The following is a 22,804-nucleotide window of genomic DNA, read 5'->3' as shown; positions in this document are numbered from 1 at the left end:
CGCGGGCTTTCTCTATTTGTGGCGAGCAGGGGCTGGCTACTCTTTGCTGCGGTGCGCAGGCTTCTCATTGCAATGGCTTCTCTTGTTGTGGAGCACAGACTCTAGGCATGCAGGCTTCAGTAGTTGTGGCTTGTGGGTTCAGTAGTTGTGGCTTGCGGGCTCTACAGCGCAGGCTCAGTAGTTGTGGATGACAGGCTTAGTTGCTCCGCTGCATGTGGGATCTTCTTGGACCAGGGCTCGAACCCGTGTCCCCTGCATTGGCAGGCGGCTTCTTAACCACTGTGCCACCAGGGAAGTCCCTTAAATGAAAATGATTTTAATGTGAAAAACAGAAGGATACAAAATAGTACTTACATACTGATTGAAGCTGTGTGAAAACAATTCGGGTCATGAATATTCATCTGGAAAAAAGAAGTTATCATTTACAGCCTTTAATGAACATGGCAGCATGCTGGGCACTGACAAGAAAACGGCACAAATACGCAGGAATAAAGCACAATAAGAAAGTCCAAGCTGCGGTTTGGGCTCCCTCAAAGTCCGTTGTAAACTCTGTGTTTGTTTCTGAGCTGGACAAAGGATGGGGTGGACGTCCCCACCGGGCCCTTGGCGGAAGGAACGCCAGGGGGCGCGCCAAGCACGTCGCCACGTCCCCCGGCGACCCCGGGGTAGCGCGCGTTCCCCAGAGCGCCCGGGCAGGACCGCTACCTCCCTGCCGGCCTCCACCCCGCCCACCGCCAGGGGGCGCAGCAGGCTGCCCGGCACTCGGCTCGCCGCCGGGAGCGCCAGCGCGGGCGAGCGGCGGAGGCCGGCCTGGGGGCGGCCATGGACCGCTTCGTGTGGACCAGCGGCCTCCTGGAGATCAACGAGACCCTGGTGATCCAGCAGCGAGGAGTGCGCATCTACGACGGCGAGGAGAAGGTAGGGCGGCGGCCGGCCTGGCCTCGCTCCCGGACCCGGACTCGCGGGCCCGGCCTCGCCGCTCGGCGCCGCCCCCGCAGTCCACGCCGGCCCAGCGCCCGGCTCCGGCCCGACTTGGGAACGGCTCCGGGCGGGCGCGCCGGGCGGAGGCCCCTTTCCCACCCGGGGTGAGACCCCTTCGGGAGGCACGGCGGGCGCGGGCCGGGAACCCTGATTCCTCGCCCCGATCGCGGCGGGCGGGCGACGGGCAGGCCGGTTCCGCCTTTGTCCGGAGGCCGCCGGGTCCTGCGCTCCGAACCGGGCGTGACTTCGGGCGCTGGGACCTGGGGGAGCCCGAGGGACTAGGCGGTCCCGGCCGGAGCGGGAGGGGGGTGGCTTTAAAAGGATTTCCGAAAAGAGGAGTTAGCCTCTCCTGGGACTCCTTGGCTGTAGGCTCTGTGTTTTGTTTGTTTTTTCTTTAGGAGTGACAGTAGAAAGGCGGTTTGATTGTTTTGTCGAGTGGTGGAGTAGGCCATGCCTGGTAATCCAAGCGTAAACCTTAGGAGGTGTGTTTGCAAATTGAAAGGAGAAATATTGCCAGTATTTCACAGAAATATTAACGTTCACTGGAGACTTCCGTCAGACTACAAACTATCATCCTGTTCTGGATGAAATGTATAAACTGGAATTAAAAAGAATTTAAAAACCCATTTACTCACTAGCATTTGTGGTTTCCAGAAGTTTTCACTTGCTACTTCTCCTTCCTTGGAGTTTCCTTAGAGAAACTTCCTCCTGTACTTTCGCAAACGTTGCTGGACCCAGAGCTCTTTCTGTCTGTGCTTTACAGAAGCTTGAGGCTTCCTTCCTTCTAGGGGGTGGAGGGCAGGGGTTAGTTACACAGCCATCGGAGGTACCGGGGGCCCAGGGGCTCTCCCTACTGGAGGGCATTTTTCCATATTTCCATTATTGAGTCAAGATCTTTTTTTCTTAAATAATTTGCTTGGCCTTAACTCTGTTTACTGCTTCAGTACTTTTATTAACTTGATCTCAAATTGGGTTTGCATGTTTTGGTTGGAGTGACAAGCTCAATGTTTTTGTTTTTGTAAACCGAGGTTACACCTTTGGAACTGGGGAGAATGGGAAGCTTAATCAACCTGCCCCCCCTCGGGGGCTTGGAGCTTGGCAGCACCGTCAGGTCCGAATATGGGTACTGACAGATGGGTCTTCAAAGTCTCCTCCAAAGCCACTCCCTGCTGGCTGTCTAGCTTTTGCCGATCCCCACACTCTGTTGTTCTATGGAATTGCAATATGCAAATTAGGGACATGTTGGCTGCACAAAACATAACTATGGTATGTTTTTTTTAAAAAAATAAATTTATTTATTTATTTTTGGCTGCATTGGGTCCTCGTTGCTGCGCACGGGCTTTCTCTAGTTGTGGTGAGCGGGGGCTACTCTTCGTTGCGGTGCGCAGGCTTCTCATTGCAGTGTCTTCTCTTGTTGTGGAGCACGACTCTAGGCATGTCAGGATCAGTAGTTGTGGCACGTGGGCCCAGTAGTTGTGGCTGGCGGGCTCTAGAATGCAGGCTCAGTAGTTGTGGCGCACCCGGCTTAGCTGCTCCGTGGCAGGTGGGATCTTCTCAGACCAGGGCTCGAACCCGTGTCCCCTGCATTGGCAGGTGGATTCACAACCACTGCGCCACCAGGGAAGTCCTTATGGTATCTTTAAAACAATGAAAAGATCAAACGATTAGCACCCATATATGAAAAACCATTGCTGAACCAGCAAATTCTAGTTTTTCTTTTATTTATTTTTGCTTCTTGTTTTAGCAGACATATAGGTATCAGAGGATTGAGAAAAAAGTCATGGGAAATACTTAGTCGAGACCCTTTGATCTCATCAAGAATTCTTTTTTTTATAACTTTATTTATTGAAGTATAGTTGATTTACAGTGTTGTGTTAGTATCAGGTGTACAGAAAAGTGGTTCAGTTGTACAGATGTATCTATTCTTTTTCAGATTCGTTTCCATTATAGGTTATTACAAGATACTGAATATAGTTCCCTGTGCTATACAGTAGGTCCTTGTTGTTAGTCAAGAATTCTTAACTGTTCCGCAAGCTGGGGGTGGTGCGGGAGAGCTATGGGTGTCTTGAAACCTAAGCGAAGCTCTAAGGCCTGCTCACCACTGTGGTCCCTGGGCTGGATCTACTCAGTCACTTGCTGAGCTGTCCCTAGTGTGGCTGAGGGCCAGACTGATTCCTGGGGGAAGTCTTGCATCCTGGCTTTCTCCCTCTGCTGGAAGGCGTCCAGACCTCTCGTGGTCTGAGGACTCCAGGAAACTGCACTCATCAACCTCCGGATCTGAGCAGGTGCCCTTTCAGAATCTCTCACTAGCTCCCGTGGTCTCAGTGCTGCAGTGCAGACTGCACAGCCTTCTCAGCTTTGCACCCAACATGTTCCCCAGTAGGTGCAGGGCTAAGACCAGTGGACTCTCCCTACTCGTCCTTTGTATCTTCTGGCTCACTGTGGGTGTGAAATACATTAAAACAAAGAAACACACAAAACCTTGAATAAGCAGCGTACCTGCTACGTGCCAGGAGCTTTACATAATTTAATCCTCTCAATGGGCATGTGAGGTGAGTATTTTACTGAATGAGAAAAGAACTATCAGAGGCAACAGTGACTTGCCCTAAGATCCACTGAGTTAGTTCAGAAGAGCTGGGAGTTAAATCTCTATTGATCAGACTCCCAAAGACTGTGCTTTGTTCACACTGCTGGAGCGCTTCAAAAATACAGCAGTCGGGGCTTCCTTGGTGGCGCAGTGGTTGAGAGTCCACCTGCTGATGCAGGGGACACAGGTTCGTGCCCCGGTCTGGGAAGATCCCACATGCCGTGGAGTGGCTGGGCCTGTGAGCCATGGCCGCTGAGCCTGCGCGTCCGGAGCCTGTGCTCCAAAATGGGAGAGGGCACAGCAGTGAGAGGCCCACGTACTGCAAAAAAACAAACAAACAAAAAAACACAGCAGTCACCAGTGCCAGACCCTTTCCGTAGTGTAATATGTATGTTCTACGTATGTTTATGGAACATCCTCTGAAGATGAGTACACTGAGACCCTCAGTAGGTGGTTGAGAAAACTGTGACCTGTCCAAGGTCACACAGTAATGGGTGGAGCCAGACCATTGCTCTTTCCACTGCTCAGGTGCCTCTTGCTTGTTTATACAGGCAAAGTTTTCATGGGCCCCTTATGACTGGATAATATGTTGTTTTCCTAAGCAGGGTGGACAGGTCATTTGTTTCAATTCACAGAAGCATCTGTAGCCTCAGCTAATTTAAAAAGTAATGTAAGAAGGTTAGTGGTGTGTAAAGTGGCAAGTTGCCAGCTTATACTAGAAGATTTAGAAAATGTGTATTTTCTTTCAGCTTTTAGGAATTTACCCTTGGGAAATAATCAGAGATGCATAAAAATATAATGAACGAGGATGTGCATCTCAGCAGTATTATATATATATTATTTATTATTATGTAGTATAGGGAAAAATTGGAAGCAATCTGAATGTCCACCATAGGAATTGGTTAATTAAATATGACACGCCCTAATCAGCATGAGGCGTGGCTAACCATAGGCTGCTAAGTGAGAAAAAGCAAGTTATAAAACTATAAATATCTTGGTCTCATTTTATTTTAAGATTATATCCACACACCCTGGCTGGTCTGATTACAAATGATTTCATTTTCTGTTTTAGACTTTAAAAAAATGTTTTCCAGATTTTCAACAGCATTTTACTTTTATAACAGAGAAATGTGAACTCAAAACAAAACAGTAAGAGCTTATTCAGCGAATGCCTAAGTTTTTTAACTATTGACTCTTAAGTAGTTGAAATTATTCTAGCTCTGAGTGGTAGAAGCAAAGCAGCCTAAACTTGTCTGTCCCGTTGAGCTCATAATCCCTTGGAATCCCTGAAGGGAACAATTACACAGTGTCTTCACTGGGAGCAGGAATGCTTTACGTGTGCACATTGTTCATCAACATGGTGATGGAACGTCCTCTGGCTTCAGCTTTAAACTCACATCCTTATGCTTGGATTTCGGTCAGATAACGTGCAGTTTCCTAATCAGAACTATTATGTAGTTATGCTGTGTAATGTATCAGGTACTCTCAAGTTGATAAAAGTATTTGCTTCTGGAAAAGTGAAATCTTACTCATTGGCAAAAAAGAGATTTTTTTTTTTTTTTTTTTTTGCGGTACGCGGGCCTCTCACCGTTGTGGCCTCTCCCGCCGCAGAGCACAGGCTCCGGACGCGCAGGCTCAGCAGCCATGGCCCACGGGCCCAGCCGCTCCGCGGCACGTGGGATCTTCCCGGACCAGGGCACGAACCTGAGTCCCCTGCATCGGCAGGCGGACTCTCAACCACTGCGCCACCAGGGAAGCCCAAAAAAGAGATTTTTTAAATGCTTAAACTCAATTATTTGGTTTTGCGTATGCAACATTAACCAAAACATTTGTAGCCAGGCCGCATTAAATGCCAGGAATGTGAATGTGTTACTTCAGATGCAGAGGAAAGTGTGGAACTCCGAAGTCTTTTCTCTGAGGTGCTGAAGTACTTGGTGGAAATCTCTTACAGAGTGTCTTCAACCAGATGGTTCAGCAGTTTTCTTCCCATTAAAGCTTATTAACCATATTATTTAAACTTACTAATATTAAGATATTAGTAATACAGTCAGACATTTCTCTTAGAAAATAATTTTTTAAAACTCATGTTAAAAAGTATTGGTTATGTTATTATAAAGGACTTTTTTGACAGAGTGTTTCTGCTTATGTTCAATTTCACAAAAAATAATTTATATACATTTCAGAGTTGCATGAAATTATATATGCCTGTAACAGATTTCTTTATCTTTTTTTATTAGACAAGTAATAAAGTTGTTAAATATGGGTAAACCAAAAGAAGAAACTTGAAATAATCAGTAATCCTTTACCCGTAAACAATTACTTTTGGCACATCCTGTGTGTGATTGTGTAGGTACGTGTGTGTGTGTGTGTGTGTAACCATGCTGTGTACACTGCTTTATTTCTATATTAATATTATGAGTATCTTGTAATATATTGTCAAGTGCATACATAATTGCATTTATGAATATTTTTACTTAAGAATGATATATAATAATGTTCTAATTGGTTATTCACTTGCTACCCATTTTTAACCACATTATTTTATTTTTTAAAATGTAAAATTTTTTAAAAAATTTATTTATTTAAGTTATTTATTTTGGGCTGTGTTGGGTCTTTGTTGCTGCACACAGGCTTTCTCTAGTTGCAGAGATTGGGGGCTACTCTTTGTTGCAGTGTGTGGGCTTCTCATTGTGGTGGCTTCTCTTGTGGAGCACGGGCTCTAGGCACACCGGCTCAGTAGTTGTGGCCCACGGGCTCTAGAGCGCAGGCTCAGTAGTTGTGGCATATGGGCTCAGTAGTTGTGGCGCACGGGCTTGGTTGCTCCGCAGCATGTGGGATCTGCCCGGACCAGGGCTCGAACCCATGTCCCCTGCATTGGCAGGTGGATTCTTAACCACTGCGCCACCAGGGAAGCCGTAACCACATTATTTTAAACTCAAACGGATTATTATTTGTAATAACCTGGACCCTCACTAAGATGCTTTCCTTTGAGTTTCTGTTTTATATTATAACTTTTGAAATAACTAGTTACTCCTCAAAAGGATAGAAGCATGTCCTGCCTTATGGCAAATTCGACTTTCTAGTAACTAAAGTGAATAGAAACTTCCAATATATTTCTTGATTTTGACAAATGAAGGGGTTTGACTTGTCAGTCTTTTGGGTTCCAACTCTAAAATTTGCTTATCTATATAACTTCCAGTGCATAATAACAAATTATGAGGATTAAAGGTTTGGTCCTAAAGACCTAGCTGGCATTTTTGTGATTGTATTATAGTTAAAAAACATTTTTACATTTATAATTTGCCTAAGTGACACAATCCCCTGATAAAAATTCAAAAACCACGAAAAGTTAAGTCTTCCTCCCATCCTAGTCTCTCTGTCACCCACTTCCCCCTCAGAAGTCACCAGTGCTTCATTCTGGAGTCATACGCATGTGTCATACACAGGTGTTTGCGTAAAATATATTGTTTTTTCCTTTTTAAAGTATAAACTTGTAATATACTATGCATACAGAGTTCTGAAACTTGCTTTTTTCACTTAATCTATGTGGGGAATTTACCATATTTCATTAAGACTAAGTGCACATTTTCTACCCCCCCACCCCCCTGGAAGCAGGATGAATCTTCAATTCATGGCATCTTAGATGTTATCAAATACATAAAGAGTCTCCTGATTCCTTTTAATGACTGAGTTGTCATTCCTTGTGTGGATGTACATTTCCCTGTTGATGGACGTTTAAATTGTTTCCTATCTTTCGCTTTTAAAAAACAACAATGAATAACCTAGTAGCATATCGTTGTCCATATGTGTGAATTTGTCTTTGGGATAAATTCCTAGAAGGGCATTGATTGGATCAAAGGATTTGTGTGTTTATATTTTTGATAGATGATAATACATTGCCCTCCATAGCACTTGTCCCTCCAGTGATGTGTGCAAATGCTTATTTGCCCAACACGTCACCAGCACAATGTTATCAAACTTTTGGGCCCTTGCCAATCTCATGGATAAAAGGGGTATCTTGATGTTGTCTTAATTTTACTTTTTCTTATCATCAGTGACGTTGGGCATCAATTAATGTGTTTAAGAGTCATTTGTAGTTCCTTTCCTGTGAACTTTCTGTTAACAGTCTTTGCCCATTTATCTAATGGATTATAGGCTATTTCCTTATTGATTTGTATGAGTACTTTATATATTAAGGAGACATATACATTTGTCTCTGATGTGAGTTACAGTTATTTTTCCCAGTCTGCCATCTTTGCCCTTGGTGGTTTTTGCCATGAAGAATTTGTGTGCATGCGTGTGTGTGGAGGGGAATCAATCAATCTTTTCCTCTAATGCTAGTGGGTTTAATGTTTTTCTTAGAAGGACTTTCTCCACTCTGAAGTGATTTAAAATTTTTTCTTGTAATTTTTTTCTAGTTCTTTCATACATTTTTAACTCAAATATTTGATCTATCCAGAATTTATTTTGGTACAATGTGTTAAGTATAATCTTACTTTGTTCCCGCCTGCCCCCAATGGGCAACCCAGGTGTCCCAGTGCCATTGATTGAGTCTCCATCTACACCTATTTTGCATCTGTTTGTGTTTTTTTCTGGATGTTCTTATTATTTAAAAATCATTTAAAAATTTGTATGAGGGCTTCCCTGGTGGTGCAGTGGTTGAGAGTCTGCCTGCCGATGCAGGGAACACGGGTTCGTGCCCCGGTCCAGGAAGATCCCACATGCCGCGGAGCGGCTGGGCCCGTGAGCCATGGCCGCTGAGCCTGCTCGTCCGGATCCTGTGCTCTGCAGCAGGAGGGGCCACAATAGTGAGGCCCGCGTACCGCAAAAAAAAAAAAAAATTTATGAGTGTTATACACAAATTCAATCTGATGGTAAAAATTCACTCAATAGTGAGGTGTATAGTTTTGAAAAAGGGCCCTTTGCTTCTTTTTCACCCATTCCCTCACACTTTTTCCGAGATAACCATCGTTAACAGATCATTGAGTATGCCATTTAGACCTTTTTCTACTACTTATATGTGTATATGTGTATATATACACACATCTCTTTATCTATTTATAGATCTATTCACATGTAGTTTGAGGGATATGCAGTTTATATCTATCTGATTACACTATATGCAATATGCTGTCAATTGCTTTCTTCCCTGCTAACCCTATGTCTTCGAGTTCCGTGATAGTTCATGTAGCTCTACCCCACTATTCTTTTTAACCCCTGCATGGATTTCATAGTATGAATGTATCACACTTGATTTAACCACTTCCCTATTGTTACATAGCTAGGTCGTTTGCAATTTTTTCCTAATTTTTATTTATTTATTTATTTATTTATGGCTGTGTTGGGTCTTCGTTTCTGTGCGAGGGCTTTCTCTAGTTGCAGCAAGCGGGAGCCACTCTTCATTGCGGTGCGCGGGCCTCTCACTATCGCGGCCTCTCTTGCTGCGGAGCACAGGCTCCAGACACACAGGCTCAGTAGTCGTGGCTCACGGGCTTCGTTGTTCCGCGGCATGTGGGATCTTCCCAGACCAGGGCTCAAACCCGTGTCCCCCTGCATTGGCAGACAGATTCTCAACCACTGCACCACCAGGGAGGCCCAATTTTTTCCTAATTTTAGCAAGGCTTATGAAGTGTGTAGCATTGCTTCTCTTTAACTTGTGATAAATCTAATTCTAAAATGTTTATTTATGTGATTGACTTACTATCGTGCAATTCATGGGGAAGAAAATCTGGACCATGTTGAGTGACAGGTTATTAATATTTTGTGATGATCTTGTTTTTCTAGATAAAATTTGATGCTGGGACCCTCCTTCTTAGTACGCACCGTCTAATTTGGAGAGATCAGAAAAATCATGTAAGATCGAGTTTTTTGCTTCTATTCTAGGTTTTATGTCACTGATTTTTTTTTTCTTTCTGGCAAAACTATAAATACATGTGATAAATTTTTGTTTGCAGATGTCAGAAGAGTGTGTTCCATATGGTCTCTCTGAATGGGGCACAGATAGAGGAATTAGGGTCTGGTCCCTCATTCAACCCTAGCACAGTCTGCAGCTACTGTACAGAGAATCCTGGCGGCTCCTGGTTTTTAAGCACTAATCAGATTCTCCCTCACACTCAAGTGTCCCCATCAGTCAGGGGTCCTGAAAACAACCCGTTTGGAGGTCTGCTGAGAAGTGCAGGCTTCTACCTAGATACTGAGATGAACTGCCTCTCAGTCACTCGGCAAAAGGAGAAACCCCACCCCGTTTTTGCATTTCTAGGAAGAGAGGACTCAGTGATATGTATAGACCTGATATCTTTATTCCAAAGAGCTTTACCTTGAATGTGTGTGTGTGTTTGTGTGTATTTGTTTGTAAATCTCTGTGTTGCCAGTAAAAGAAGCAATCTTTTCTATGTTATTTTTTAAATTGCTGGCTCCCTCCCCCATGAAATTTTAATTCCACAGGTAAACTATATACTGTACTGTGGCTCTTTGCATGTCACTAACCGCTGCAAACTCTGACTTTTTTTGCCCCCGAAGAACCAATTTTTCCCCTCAGTGGTGATATTGGCCTGGTTGGTGACGAATGCCTTAGAACTGGTAATGTTGCCTAATTCTTTTTAAAGAAATAGAGATTCAAGAAAGAAATCTTTTCTGGAGGGGTAGGTGTCCTTAAACCATATGTTTATAAATTAAGTTAATCTTAGTATAAGTTTTTTGATTATCATGTAAAGGAGCTAATATCAAAGCCCTTAGACCTATTATTAATAATAATTATTAATAAAGGGAAGCCACGTTAGTATTTTCTGTTAAAAATTAATTGTGGGTGGGTGAGTGAAATATAGAAAATTATAAAGAGGAAAAATCAGCTCTATAACACACTCTTTAAAGTCGTTTTGATTTACCTGCTTTATTTTCTGTTTTCCATATAAGAATATATTATATGTAAACAATTTTCATATAAATACTACTGTTTAAAAGATATAGCTCCTGTAAAAACAAAGGTAATGACAGCTGCTTTTAAACCTCTTATGTTCTTCCATGCCGCAAAATGCTACCACAGTATTCATTCAGTTTTTCCTTAAGTTTATTTAAGGAATAAAATAACATTATTATTTTCTATTGTTATAATCACTAAGGACCTTAAAGGTATGTGGCACCCCATTAAATCTATAAAACAAGGATTTCTGACGAGTCTTACAGATCGTGTTTTCTTTTGATTCCCTCCCAGGAATGCTGCATGGCCATTCCTCTTTCCCAAATCGTGTTCATTGAAGAACAGGCAGCTGGAATTGGGAAAAGGTAAGGTCTGTATATTACAGTTTTTATGCACAAAATCGTTTCCAGTCAAGCTGTCCTTGTTAACTTGGTTGAGTCATTGCTCAGTCAGTTATGGCCGTGACTGTGTGTGTGCAAGTGAATCAGATGATTGTGTTTGTTGGTCAGAGCTCCCCTAAGAAGGTATCGTCCTGGGGGAGGAAGGAAGTAGGTGAGGGAGATTAAGAAGCACAAACTTCCAGTTACAAAGTAAATGCGTCATGGGTATGAAAGGCACAGTGTGGGGAATATGGTCAGTAACTAAGTAATAGCTTTGTATGGTGACATAGCGTACCTAGACTTATCATGGGATCATTTTGAAATGTATAGAAATATAGAATTACTGTGTTGTGTAACAGAAACTAACAGTATTGGAGGTCAGTTATACTTCGAAAAGAAACAACCAAAGTCATGGAAAAAGAGATGGGGTTTGTGGTTGCCAGAGGTGGGGTGTGGGGGGCAGGGAAAATTGGAGGAAGGTGGTCAAAAGGCACAAACGTTCAGTAATAAGTTAAATAAGCAATAGGGATATGATATATTGAAGACAACATGATAAATGTAATTAACACCACTGTACGTTATCTATGATAGTTATCAAGAGAGTAAATCCTAAGAGTTCCCATCACAAGGAAGAAAAATTTTTTTTCTATTTCTTTAATTTTGTATTGGATGTTCACTAAATTTACTCTGGTAATCATTTCATGATGTGTGTAAGTCAAATCATTATGCTCTACACTTTAAACTCATACAGTGCCATATGTCAATTATATCTCAAAACTGGGGAAAAATATGTTTTTAAAAAAAGAAGGTAGGGCTTTCCTGGTGGCGCAGTGGTTGAGAGTCCGCCTGCCGATGCAGGGGACGCGGGTTCGTGCCCCGGTCCAGGAAGATCCCACATGCCGCGGAGCGGCTGGGCCCGTGAGCCATGGCCGCTGAGCCTGCACGTCCAGAGCCTGTGCTCCGCAATGGGAGAAAAAAAAAAAATGAAGGTATTATCCTACTTTAAACTCATTGATAAATGGAAGTCATTCTTTTTTTTTTTTTAACATCTTTATTGGGATATAATTGCTTTACAATGGTGTGTTAGTTTCTGCTTTATAACAAAGTGAATCAGTTATACATATACATATGTTCCCATACCTCTTCCCTCTTGCGTCTCGCTCCCTCCCACCCTCCCTATCCCACCCCTCCAGGTGGTCACAAAGCACTGAGGCGATATCCCTGTGCCATGCGGCTGCTTCCCACTAGCTATCTACCTTACGTTTGTTAGTGTATATAGGAAGTCATTCTTAAAGCAACAATCAAGTACTAAAGTTGCTGTAATATCCTCAGGTCATAATAAATAAGTGTGGGCGGGCTGTCACTGTATATATTTCCACAGACATTTGCTTTTTTTTGTGGGGGGGCATGCCGTGCGGCTTGTGGGAACTTAGTCCCCCAACCAGGGATTGAACCCAGGCCCTCAGTAGTGGAAGCACAGAGTCCTAACCACTGGACCACCAGGGAAGTCCCCAGTCATTTGCTTTTCTGTGTCTGTGTATGTATCATTCAGTACCTGAAATCATAAATGACCCATCTGAGAAAAATACTTGACTTGCCTCCTATTTGTAGTTGACCATAAAGTTTCTCAACTTCGACTTTTTCAGATATCAGTGTTGAACAGAGTATCACAAGAGTTATTGTCCAAACAGGGACATTTCTTTGAGTAATAAGGGACACTGCTTATAATTAGATCAGGCAAGCATAAAACTGGACTGTCCCAGGTAGACCAGGAGATGTGCTCACCTTGGTTTAAAGCCACAGGTTAAAACGTTTCTGTTTATTCAAGTATATAAAACATTTTCGCTTTATACTTTACACGCATGTGATTGAGGGCAACTTATGAACAAATATTGCTGATAAGGAATTTGTTTCCATGTGGGCTTATCTTCAGCTTTAATGTAGTTAGATCCTTCAGTAGAAGTGAAACAAATGTTAAACTTCCCTGGAAATGCAGTGCATCCTTAATTATAATGTTGTAGCTAGCATAAAAGATGGCTTATTTGACATAAAAGAAACTAACCAATATTTTGAAGAGATTAACAAGGCATAGATTTTTAGAGTAGGCTATTTCTCCGATTTATATTTTCCACCTTGTCACTTTTCTCCATCTTATTGAGTTTTTTCTCTTTTTTTGGTATGATCGACAATACAATATTATATCAGTTTCAGGTGTACAACATAGTGATACCTAGTATTTGTATATACTGCTTTATATATTGCTTTCCTTATTAAGTTCTACAAACTTGGGCTTCCCTGGTGGCACAGTGGTTAAGAATCTGCCTGCCAATGCAGGGGACATGGGTTTGAGCCCTGGTCTGGGAAGATCCCACATACCATGGAGCAACTAAGCCCGTGTGCCACAACTACTGAAGTCCGCGCGCCTAGACCCCGTGCTCTGCAACAAGAGAAGCCACCGCAATGAGAAGCCCAGGCACCTCAACGAAGAGTAGCCCCCGCTCGCCACAACTAGAGAAAGCCCGTGCGCAGCAATGAAGACCCAATGCAACCAAAAATAATAATAATAATTAATTTTTAAAAATCATATTAAAAAATGACCATTTAAATTAAAAAAAAAAGTTCTACAAACTTTAAGGTGTTCCAGATCATTTGACTTTTTCTCTGCTGTGTTCCAAGGAAAACTAAACTCTATAACAAAAATAGTTAAATATTTACCTTCACATTAGTGTCTATTTTTAAACATCTCCAGTGAGGAGGAATTCGATAATGTGCCAGATTGACTTTTCTCAAATATTCTCTTTAGCTCCCAGCTACTCCTCTCAAATAATTACCATATCTCATTGAGTCAAAAATGTATGTGCATTTTCACCTTTTAACATCTCTGTACCCAAGATGCTTCTTTGAATTGGTGGATCTTAAACTTGGTGAAATGTGGTAATTGAATCACCCAAGAAGTGAATATATGAAAAAATTAGCATGGATCTTTTTATTCTGACTTTGGGATGTTTACACTTAATTTTGTATCATCTTTTAGCTTTTCATTGGGTTTCCTTTGACAAATTCTGATAGTTAGGGCTCAGGTTTTTTAGTTTTAAAGAGTGTATGATGCTTTTGCTTAGTCACCTGATCCTAATTGTCATAGGTTTATTTTTTACCTGACAGTTCATTTCACACAGTCCCGTGCTTCTGCTTACACAGTTTTATTTGCTCACCTCACTTAAAGATGTTCATCACAAAGGAACCAATGAAGAGTCCGTAAAAAAAAAAAAAAAAAGAGTCCGTACAAGCCTGGCTCCAGTTCACTAACCAAAGCATTTGTTACATCAAGGAGGCCCCAGATGTGGTGTTTCAATTTTAGGGTGATATTTAGGCAACTATATGGGCCTAAACAAAGTAATATTGAGTGATAGGTGTATCTATAATGTGGTCATAAAGAAAAAGCTCTAAGCTAGGTATGCAAGATACTTTGAGTTTTTAGTTTTGCTAATATTTATAGAAGATTCTTTATTGAGCTGGTTGGGAAAAAAAGACTTATAAAACTCAGCAAATATAATAGTATTTTGATGGCATAGAAGATAATAGTAGTCATAAAGATCATGGTAGTTTGTGATCCTGGAACAACAACATTTTGAGAATTGTTTTTACTGTGGGATATCTCTCTAGATCATGCTGCTGACTGAGCGGCGTTTTCCAAAAATGACACTGTAGAATGTTGGTTTTGGATGGAGTTTTAGTAAAATGTCAGCTGGTCAGTTTTACACAGATAAGTTTTCACATTTTGTTTTCAAATGAGTAAGGTTGTATGCTTTGGCAGAAATTATAGGCCCCCTGGTAGCCTTTGGGGATGACTCTGTAGATGGAAAACCTAATCATAAACCAATATCATAAACCACCCCAAATTCTGCAAATTTATTTTAAACTTACTTCCTAAAACCACATTTTTATTTAGTCTTTGGCGCTAGTAATTTGAATTTTTTGGTTCACAGCTTACAGATTTTAAGTAGAGATATTTTTGAAAGGTTCATTAATACTGAATTGATACAGACCTTAAAAGGATTCCTTTCAGGATGTTGTTTGTTTCTACACGAATTTTAAGTGATCTGAAATATATTAAAAGTTATGAAAATAGAATTAGTGATTTTTAAAAAACAATTAAATACATTACATTTGCTCTTTCTTTAGTGCCAAAATAGTGGTTCATCTTCACCCAGCTCCTCCTAACAAAGAACCTGGCCCATTCCAGAGTAGTAAGAACTCCTACATCAAGCTGTCCTTCAAAGAACATGGCCAGATTGAGGTAAGTTTCTTTATGAATACAATCAGACTAGAAATGTGTACTCATATGTATTTTTGTTGTTGTTTGTTAATAGGATGGCAGGCAATATTGTTCAGCATACCAGTTTTCACCATATTTTTACAATAAAATTTTTATGATATCTTAAGCCTCATCAGTGGAGAATACAAAGTTTAGGTTTCAGTGGGAACGGGAGGCAGGAGGATGTAGTCACAGGAAAGAGTGGAGGCTGGAAACAGGCTAAGTCACCACGCTAGGTAGGCTACTAGTTAAGTGTTCAATGTTATCGTTTGGATAAAAGGACAGAGTATAATGCAGTGACATGTTTAACTGCCTCAGCATCTGAAAGTTCACCAGCCTTACATCAGGCAGTCTATCTTTATTAACTCCATACAAATCTAATCGCTTAAGTTCTTATTCCATAGTATCATGGTTTATATGTTCTGATTAATAAGTTGCTATGTAAGTATTCTTTAGACATTTATAAGTGTGTGTTTATCTCCCCATCGAGATCATAAATTACGTTCTTTTTCTCTGTAGCACCTGACCCAGTGTTCCTTGCACAGCAGGCACTGAGCAAATTTAAGTGACTAACTGAAGTCATGCTCACTGTAGCTGAAAAATAGAGCTGATTTTTTTTTTTTATGAGCGTAGGCATGTTTTGGCCCTAATATCTGGCCTCACATTTTAACTAGACAAATTATTCTCAGCTTCCTTCATGGATAACGGTTGTGTATTTTTCTTGGCACTGTGTCTGTTTCGCTACAGATTGAAAACAATCCACACATGCAGGATTGTTTAAAGTAAGTCTACTTACTTCATTGTCACTCATCTCTTTGTTGAGAATAGTTCACTTTATGTAGAAGGTCAGTTCCTTCTTTTTTTTCCCCCTTTGTGCTTTCTGAAGTTGACCCAAGGAAAGAACTTCCTTTGATTTCCTTTGATGTCTCTGAGAATTCTAGGCTTGTTGCAAATGACCAAACAGACTTCCAACTAAAGAAATGTTAAGTAATGATTTGTACTAGGATGTCACAGCCTGACTGACTCACTTAAAGTGTATGCGTGTGCATAACAGTTTTACAGGCGTTTATCAGAGGAAATGACACAGAGAAGATGGGAGAATATGCCAGTTTCCCAGTCGTTGCAAGCAAATAGAGGATCCCAGGTATTTTTTCAGCTGTTTCCTAATCCAGTATTTTCAGCTCTGTACTTGCATCTTCGTTAAGGGAAAAGAGTTCTATGATTATAGAACTTGCCAGAAACAAAATAATGATATTCTGATTAAAAACTGATTTTCAGAGAACTTAATTTAGTGCTCTATAGATGGTAGACACTTAGTAATAATACATGACTACTTACCAGGGTAATTTCAGGGTGGCAGAAGTTAGATTCCCCTTCTGCATTCTGTTCTTTATAATTAGTGTGGCATCTGAGAGAACAGACAGTACCACTGGGTGACATTTTCCAAGCCAGTCTAATTAACCACCAACGTGGACAGACACTCAAATGTATAAAAGTAGCTTGTATAATAACTGTCAAGTACCAGAATTTTACCTATAATTTTTTGCACATTTGAGACCATATTGAATATCTGATACCTATATAATAGCTTGCCAAAGAACAAAAATGAAATTTAATTTATATCTAAAATACAGAGTAAAATATACCATCTCTTGTTATGTTCAGTTTTTCTGTATAGTGATTTGAAGGTCATTATGTATGGCAATAAACCGACAAATATTTTGAAAGGAAACTGAATGTAACTGTGTGCTGTTTTCTTGGGTTCTTTGTGGGTCCTCTCCCACCACTGAACACACAATATAGTGGGTTACAAAGGATTGTGTCCTTCCTATTTTGGACGTTTTATTTTCTACTTTTGTTTTTCAGCCAGGAAGAATAAGGGCTGTAGGAATTGTAGGTATTGAAAGGAAACTGGAAGAAAAAAGAAAAGAAACTGACAAAAACATTTCTGAGGTAATTCTTACACAAGTTCCGGTCAGCTGTCTTTTCCAGCCATCTTTCTTATTCTTTTGGATACAGCTGTGAGTAACTCCGTTCTGTGTATTGGAATATATTTAGTTTGCCTGGAGCCACACAGTCTCTTATTCCATTTAAGGAGTCTACTTCAGGTTGGCATAATTTAGCCCAAATGTGTTTTAAAAATCTTTTCCAGAAAGGAATTAAAAAGAAATGCAAATTTGTTTTCTGTGAGGTTAGAAAACGTCATGAATTATTGTGTATAAATTTTAAAGTCTAGATGGGATTGACTGGAGGGTCCTCCTAATGAATTCAAGGTCCTATGTATAATTATTTTGGATGTTTGGTTAACTTAGTTGAGGGGAAAAGGCTGTTCTGTGGCCCTTGACTCTGGCCGGACACTACACAGTTTTATGCTGATGACCACTTGGGGACCAGGCACAGGGGTAGTAAGAATGGCTCAAACCAGCTTATCACTTCTCCTAGGAGAGCACCCCTGAGCTTGTACTTTACAGTGTTTCTGAAACCTCATCCTATATGAGGAAATTCAAATGAAGGGGAAAGAACTCTAGTTAAGGGGCTTCCCTGGTGGTGCAGTGGTTGAGAGTCCACCTGCCAATGCAGGGGACATGGGTTCGAGCCCTGGTCTGGGAAGATCCCACATGCCATGGAGCAACTGGGCCCGTGAGCCACAACTACTGAGCCTGCGCATCTGGAGCCTGTGCTCCGCAACGGGAGAGGCCGCAACAGTGAGAGGCCCGCGCACCGCGATGAAGAGTGGCCTCCGCTCGCTGAAACTAGAGAAAGCCTGCGCACAGCAGCGAAGACCCAACACAGCCAAATAAATAAATAAATAAATAAAATTAATAAAAAAAAGAAAAAAAGAACTCTAGTTAAGAAAATGAGTTATACATTAGATTTTGGCAGTTAGTTAATACATCTAAACATATCAGTTTTCCCATGTTTATATGGAAATGGTCTTGGATTTTTATGAAATGATTTTATGAACTAAAGTAATTTTTTAGTTCTTGTAATAGTTTGTAAGTAAAATTCCATTGATTAGTGCTGCTCATAGAATTTCCAAGATTTATCTCAATCAAATGAGTCTAAACTGCAAATAGGTACTGAATACCTGTATTAGTCAAGGTTCTCCAGAGAAACAGAACAAATAGGGGATGTATTCTTCTGGATACAGCTGTGGGTATCTTTTGGATATCTATATGTGGATATCGATACATAGGTATAGATATGCTGATATCTTCATCTCTCTATATATAGATACAGGTATCTGTGTATCTATATTGTCCTATATACACACAATGAGATTTATTATAAAGAAGTGCCTCGTGTGATTGTGGGAAGCTGCCAGCTGGTGACCCAGGAAAGCTGGTGATAGAATTGCTAACCGGAGTGTGAAGGCCTAAGAACCAGGAGCCCTGGTGGTGTTAAGTCCCGGTCCAAGGGCAGGGTAAGATTGATGTCTTAGCTCGTCAGTCAGGCAGAGAACTTTCTGTTCCATTAGGCTCTCCAGAGGGCAATTCAGGAGGGCGATCTGAATGTAACCGTTCAGCTCATCCTGCAGATTCGGATGCTAACCTCATGTGGAAACAGCCTCACACACCCACTCAGAATAACGCTTGAGCAGACACCTGGGCACCCCCCGATCTAGTCAGGTTGACACATAAAATTAACCATCATAATAGCCATATCTGGGCCCACTAACTGAATATGGACTCTTGTTGAGGGACCAAGGGCATTTGACCTATTAAGTGCTGCGGTCTAGGTTTTGCTGAGGGCATGTTTATGGTAAAGTTGTGTGTGTTCCTTGGTCATCTGTATTTCCTGCACATTAGCAGCTGGATCCAGAGGCTTGTTCAGACTTGTGTTTGAGCCCTTTGTTGAGACTAGAGGTGACACTGTGTTCCTTCATCACGTCTCTTTTTATCATGTTAGCGGCTGTCAATGTTCAGTGCATAGATCTTTGGGTCACTGGTGGTTGCAAGTGGTACTCTGTGATTTATTTTTCACTTATTTGTTGGGACACTTTTTAAAGAGATGCTTCCGTTCATTACTGTTTGGCTACTCAGTGATACGGCTCCTATAAGGAATGCAGAACATGTGCCGTTTCCTTTATTATCAGGACGATAAATTGGTTCCTTATCACCCTCCCGAGGTGACTAATTAGGTTTTTTCACGTATTATTATGAATCCATACATTTTAACATATTTGATGATTTCAGTCAGTTGCAATTATTATCCTAGTTAAAGCTCAAATTGTCCCATCTTTGGCCAGTGGGAGCCTCTTCAGGTTGGCTCCTGAGTGGTTTTGATGTGACCTGGTGGACTCTGAGAGCTTCCTTACTGCCTGGTGTTATCAGAAGTTCCAGGACCATCTTGTATATTTCCTGCTCCGGATCTGGAATCAACCATTATCTGAGAAGCTCTGGTTTCTTTTAGTGGGAAATGGTATTCCATGACCACAGTCTGCCTGCTAGGAATTTTCATCCCTCTTGGGTTGATCTTTATTTCTAGGACTTTTCAGTGGAAAGAGCTAGGATTTTTTTTTTTTTTTTTCTAATAAAGGTGCCTCATGAGGTCACACTGATGCTTCCTATTCGAATTCGGGACTACACTAGCGAATAATGACTAAAACAGTTAAAAAGGATTTTTTTGTATATGTTCTCCCCTTTCTTCCCACGTGTAAAACATAGGTATGCTGTATCTACACTATCTGAGCGTTCAGCCACCATGTACCCTCTTCCCCTCTAGCTGTCATTTAGTCTCATTTGTACAAGTAACTGTGTGTGATACCACCAGTCTTTACGTTCACCTCCCTCTATTCATTTTGGCTGTCTGGAGCTCATCCTCTAGTAGATGTTTCAGAAAGTGCTCATGGGAACAATATTCCCTGAGCTCTGGCATCTTGGTATTCCTTACACAGGAAGGTCAGTTTGGCTGGATTTGTAATCCCTGGCTCACATTTTCTTTCCTGAGTGCCTTCCATATGTGACTTTCAGTTTTTTGTCTGGCATGAAGTGTTGCTGCCAGAGTGATGACAACCTAATTTTCTCCCTTCTCTAAAGTCACTTGCTGTTTTTCCTAGATGCCCAAAGGATTTTGTTTTTTTTAAATAAAGCTTTGTATAATAATTTTTCTAGACTGTCTATGTGTTAGTCATCTGGATTGTTATTCTCAGGTACGCAGTATGCTTTCAGTATTTGGTTTCAGACAGGTTTTCTTTTAATTTCAGGGAAGTTTTTCTCTAAATTTCAATAATTGCTTAGATTTTTTTTTTCTTCTGAGACTCCTATTAGCTGTATGTTGCAGCTTTACGGCCTGTCTTCACTCTTTGTGACTTTCTTTCAAACCCTTTTTATCTTTTCCTTCGTTTCTTTTTTATTTTAGAAAAATTTCCTTCTTCATCTGTTGTTTCTCTTAAGATATTATCTGTTGTGTTTATTCCTCTTGTGTTTGTCTAGTATAGTCTTTCTTTCAGAAATGATTAAAAAAATTATTTCCTGAGTCCTGTCACCTCATTTCCGATTTATATTACCCTTTCACAGATTCTCTCATTAACACCTATTAGCTCATTTTGAAATAAAAGGTAAACTTTTGATGTGATCTATGAACATGTCCTTCTGGCGTGCTTTCACTACCTATAATGTTATTCTGCTCTTGATTTTCTTTTTTCTTGTAATAACTTTGTGTGGGATTTGACCTTGATACTTGCTCTTGCTAATTTTCGTGTGAAATTGGTTCTCTTGAAGTTCCAGAGGAAGGCCTAGCTCAGGGCGGCTCTTCTCATTCCACAAGTTCACTCTTCTGCTGTGCGCATGCAGCGTGAAAAAGGGAGGTGGCTTGCTGTCTGTGATTTCCTGACCCCGTCCCCATCCCCTGTTTTCAGCTGGACCTTGTCCCCTTCCTCTGTTATCTCTACCTTGCTCAGTTGCTGATTCCTGTCTCAGTAGTTTCTCCCCAGCGTTGGCTCCTGTCCTGGAAGGGAAGCCAGGAGGTTCACTTTCAAGGGCTGTTTACAGGCCCTTCCTGAGGACCCCTTGTACCCACTTCCTATTGAAGTGGGCAAAGCCCTACCCGTTTTAGTTACTGTCCTCAAGTTGGCCCGTCTGCCTTCGAGGGACTCCTGTGGGCTCCTTCAGGGGCTCTTCTTCTCAGACCTATCAGTTGCCCTGTTGCCTCCCTTTTCTTTTTCCTGCCTCAGTGCTGATATCATGCAGGTCTTGTGGCTCTTGCTGGTTTGTCCCCACTTGCTTGTACCTTGGGGTTTTTGTGGATATCTTATCACTTAGTATTTTAGTATATGCTGCCTGTGGGGTTTTGGTCTTGAGATCTAGTTGCCCCATTTTTATGTCGGGATTTGGAGAGATTCAAAACCTATGCTGCCATAGCCACCACCTTCCCAGAATCCTCTATTCCCCTAGAATTCCAGCATCTTAGCCTTAGAGGGGTTCTAACTGTCCAGAAAAGGAATCATCTCAGGGCTTGTGACTAGATATGGAACCAGGGTTATGAGAACTCAGGTTTTCTGATTTGCAGATGAGTGTGGTCTGCTACATCACGGCCGCTCACTGCCACCCAGAAGGCGCTCTCACTGCCCTCTTTCAGTGGCTTTTGTAGTCATCCTTCTGTGTGACACTTTTGGAGATGGCATGGAGCAGTGAGCTAATTTTGCATTATTAGTGTTTCTTTTTCTGAGAATGTTGCCACACTAACTTGGTGTTCAAAATAACGTTTTTCATAATTTATGAAATGTTATTCTGTTTCAGTGTAATTTTCATGGAGTTGCATAGGTCAAAGGAGCGTACACAAGCATTGGGCTCTCGTGCAGTCACTGATTTATTCAGCAGATGGCCCTTGCTCTCTGTGTGAGCCCTGCATCAGATGTTTTGGGTTTGTTGTAGTGCGCCAGACAGGCAGGCAAGTAGGCGCTCTCTACACGGTGAGAAATGCCACGTTAGGAGAAAATAGTGGCTGCAACAGGAACACAAAGCATGGCCCCTGACTTCTAATGGGGTCAGGGAGGGCTTGTGAGCAGAAGTAACGGAAGTCAGGGCCTGAAAGTTGAGCAGGCACTAGCAGATGACCAGTAGGGATAAGAGGATCCAGGTAGAGGGAACGGAATATGCAAAGTACAGAATGAAGAATATTGAAACAGAAAATTCAAGAATGTATTAACAGTTACCAAAGCTAATCACCAAAGTAATGACTGAAAGTCAGTAAGAAAAAAATGCTATAAATTGGCTTAGGAGAGTATCCCATGGTTTTAAAGCAGATGCCGTTTTCTTTCAAACGTGGAGTGGAAATTTGACTATGAATGAGGTAGAGGGATAGAAGGTTCTATAAACTGGCAGATAAAATAATAGGATGGGCACATGCGTCTGTTTTGCATTTGTACATATATTGCTTTAATTTTTTTTGTGGGTAGTTTTTTGTTTGTTTGTTTTTTGTTTGTTTTTGCGGTACACAGGCCTCTCACTGTTGTGGCCTCTCCCGTTGCGGAGCACAGGCTCCGGACGCACAGGCTCAGCGGCCATGGCTCACGGGCCTAGCCGCTCCGCGGCATGTGGGATCTTCCCGGACCGGGGCGCGAACCCGTGTCCCGTGCATCAGCAGGCGGACTCTCAACCACTGCGCCACCAGGGAAGCCCTGT

General features: G+C 41.6%; 1 protein-coding gene across 1 annotated transcript in view; it reads left to right on the top strand.

The window, feature by feature from the left end:
* The first annotated feature begins 762 nt into the window (after nucleotides 1–762).
* The window catches only part of VPS36 (vacuolar protein sorting 36 homolog), a 33,399-nt gene continuing 11,357 nt past the window's right edge, over nucleotides 763–22,804 (top strand). The window contains exons 1-6 of the mRNA XM_030882423.2: nucleotides 763–918; nucleotides 9,353–9,421; nucleotides 10,779–10,849; nucleotides 15,047–15,161; nucleotides 16,234–16,323; nucleotides 17,046–17,132. Of these exons, the coding sequence (XP_030738283.1) occupies nucleotides 823–918; nucleotides 9,353–9,421; nucleotides 10,779–10,849; nucleotides 15,047–15,161; nucleotides 16,234–16,323; nucleotides 17,046–17,132 (528 nt within the window). The 5' untranslated portion in view covers nucleotides 763–822. The remainder of the gene's footprint in view (nucleotides 919–9,352; nucleotides 9,422–10,778; nucleotides 10,850–15,046; nucleotides 15,162–16,233; nucleotides 16,324–17,045; nucleotides 17,133–22,804) is intronic.

The sequence above is a fragment of the Globicephala melas genome, chromosome 18, assembly GCF_963455315.2.
Source record: "Globicephala melas chromosome 18, mGloMel1.2, whole genome shotgun sequence".
In the NCBI taxonomy this organism is placed as follows: Eukaryota; Metazoa; Chordata; class Mammalia; order Artiodactyla; family Delphinidae; genus Globicephala; species Globicephala melas.
This window is presented reverse-complemented; position numbering and strand designations above follow the sequence as displayed.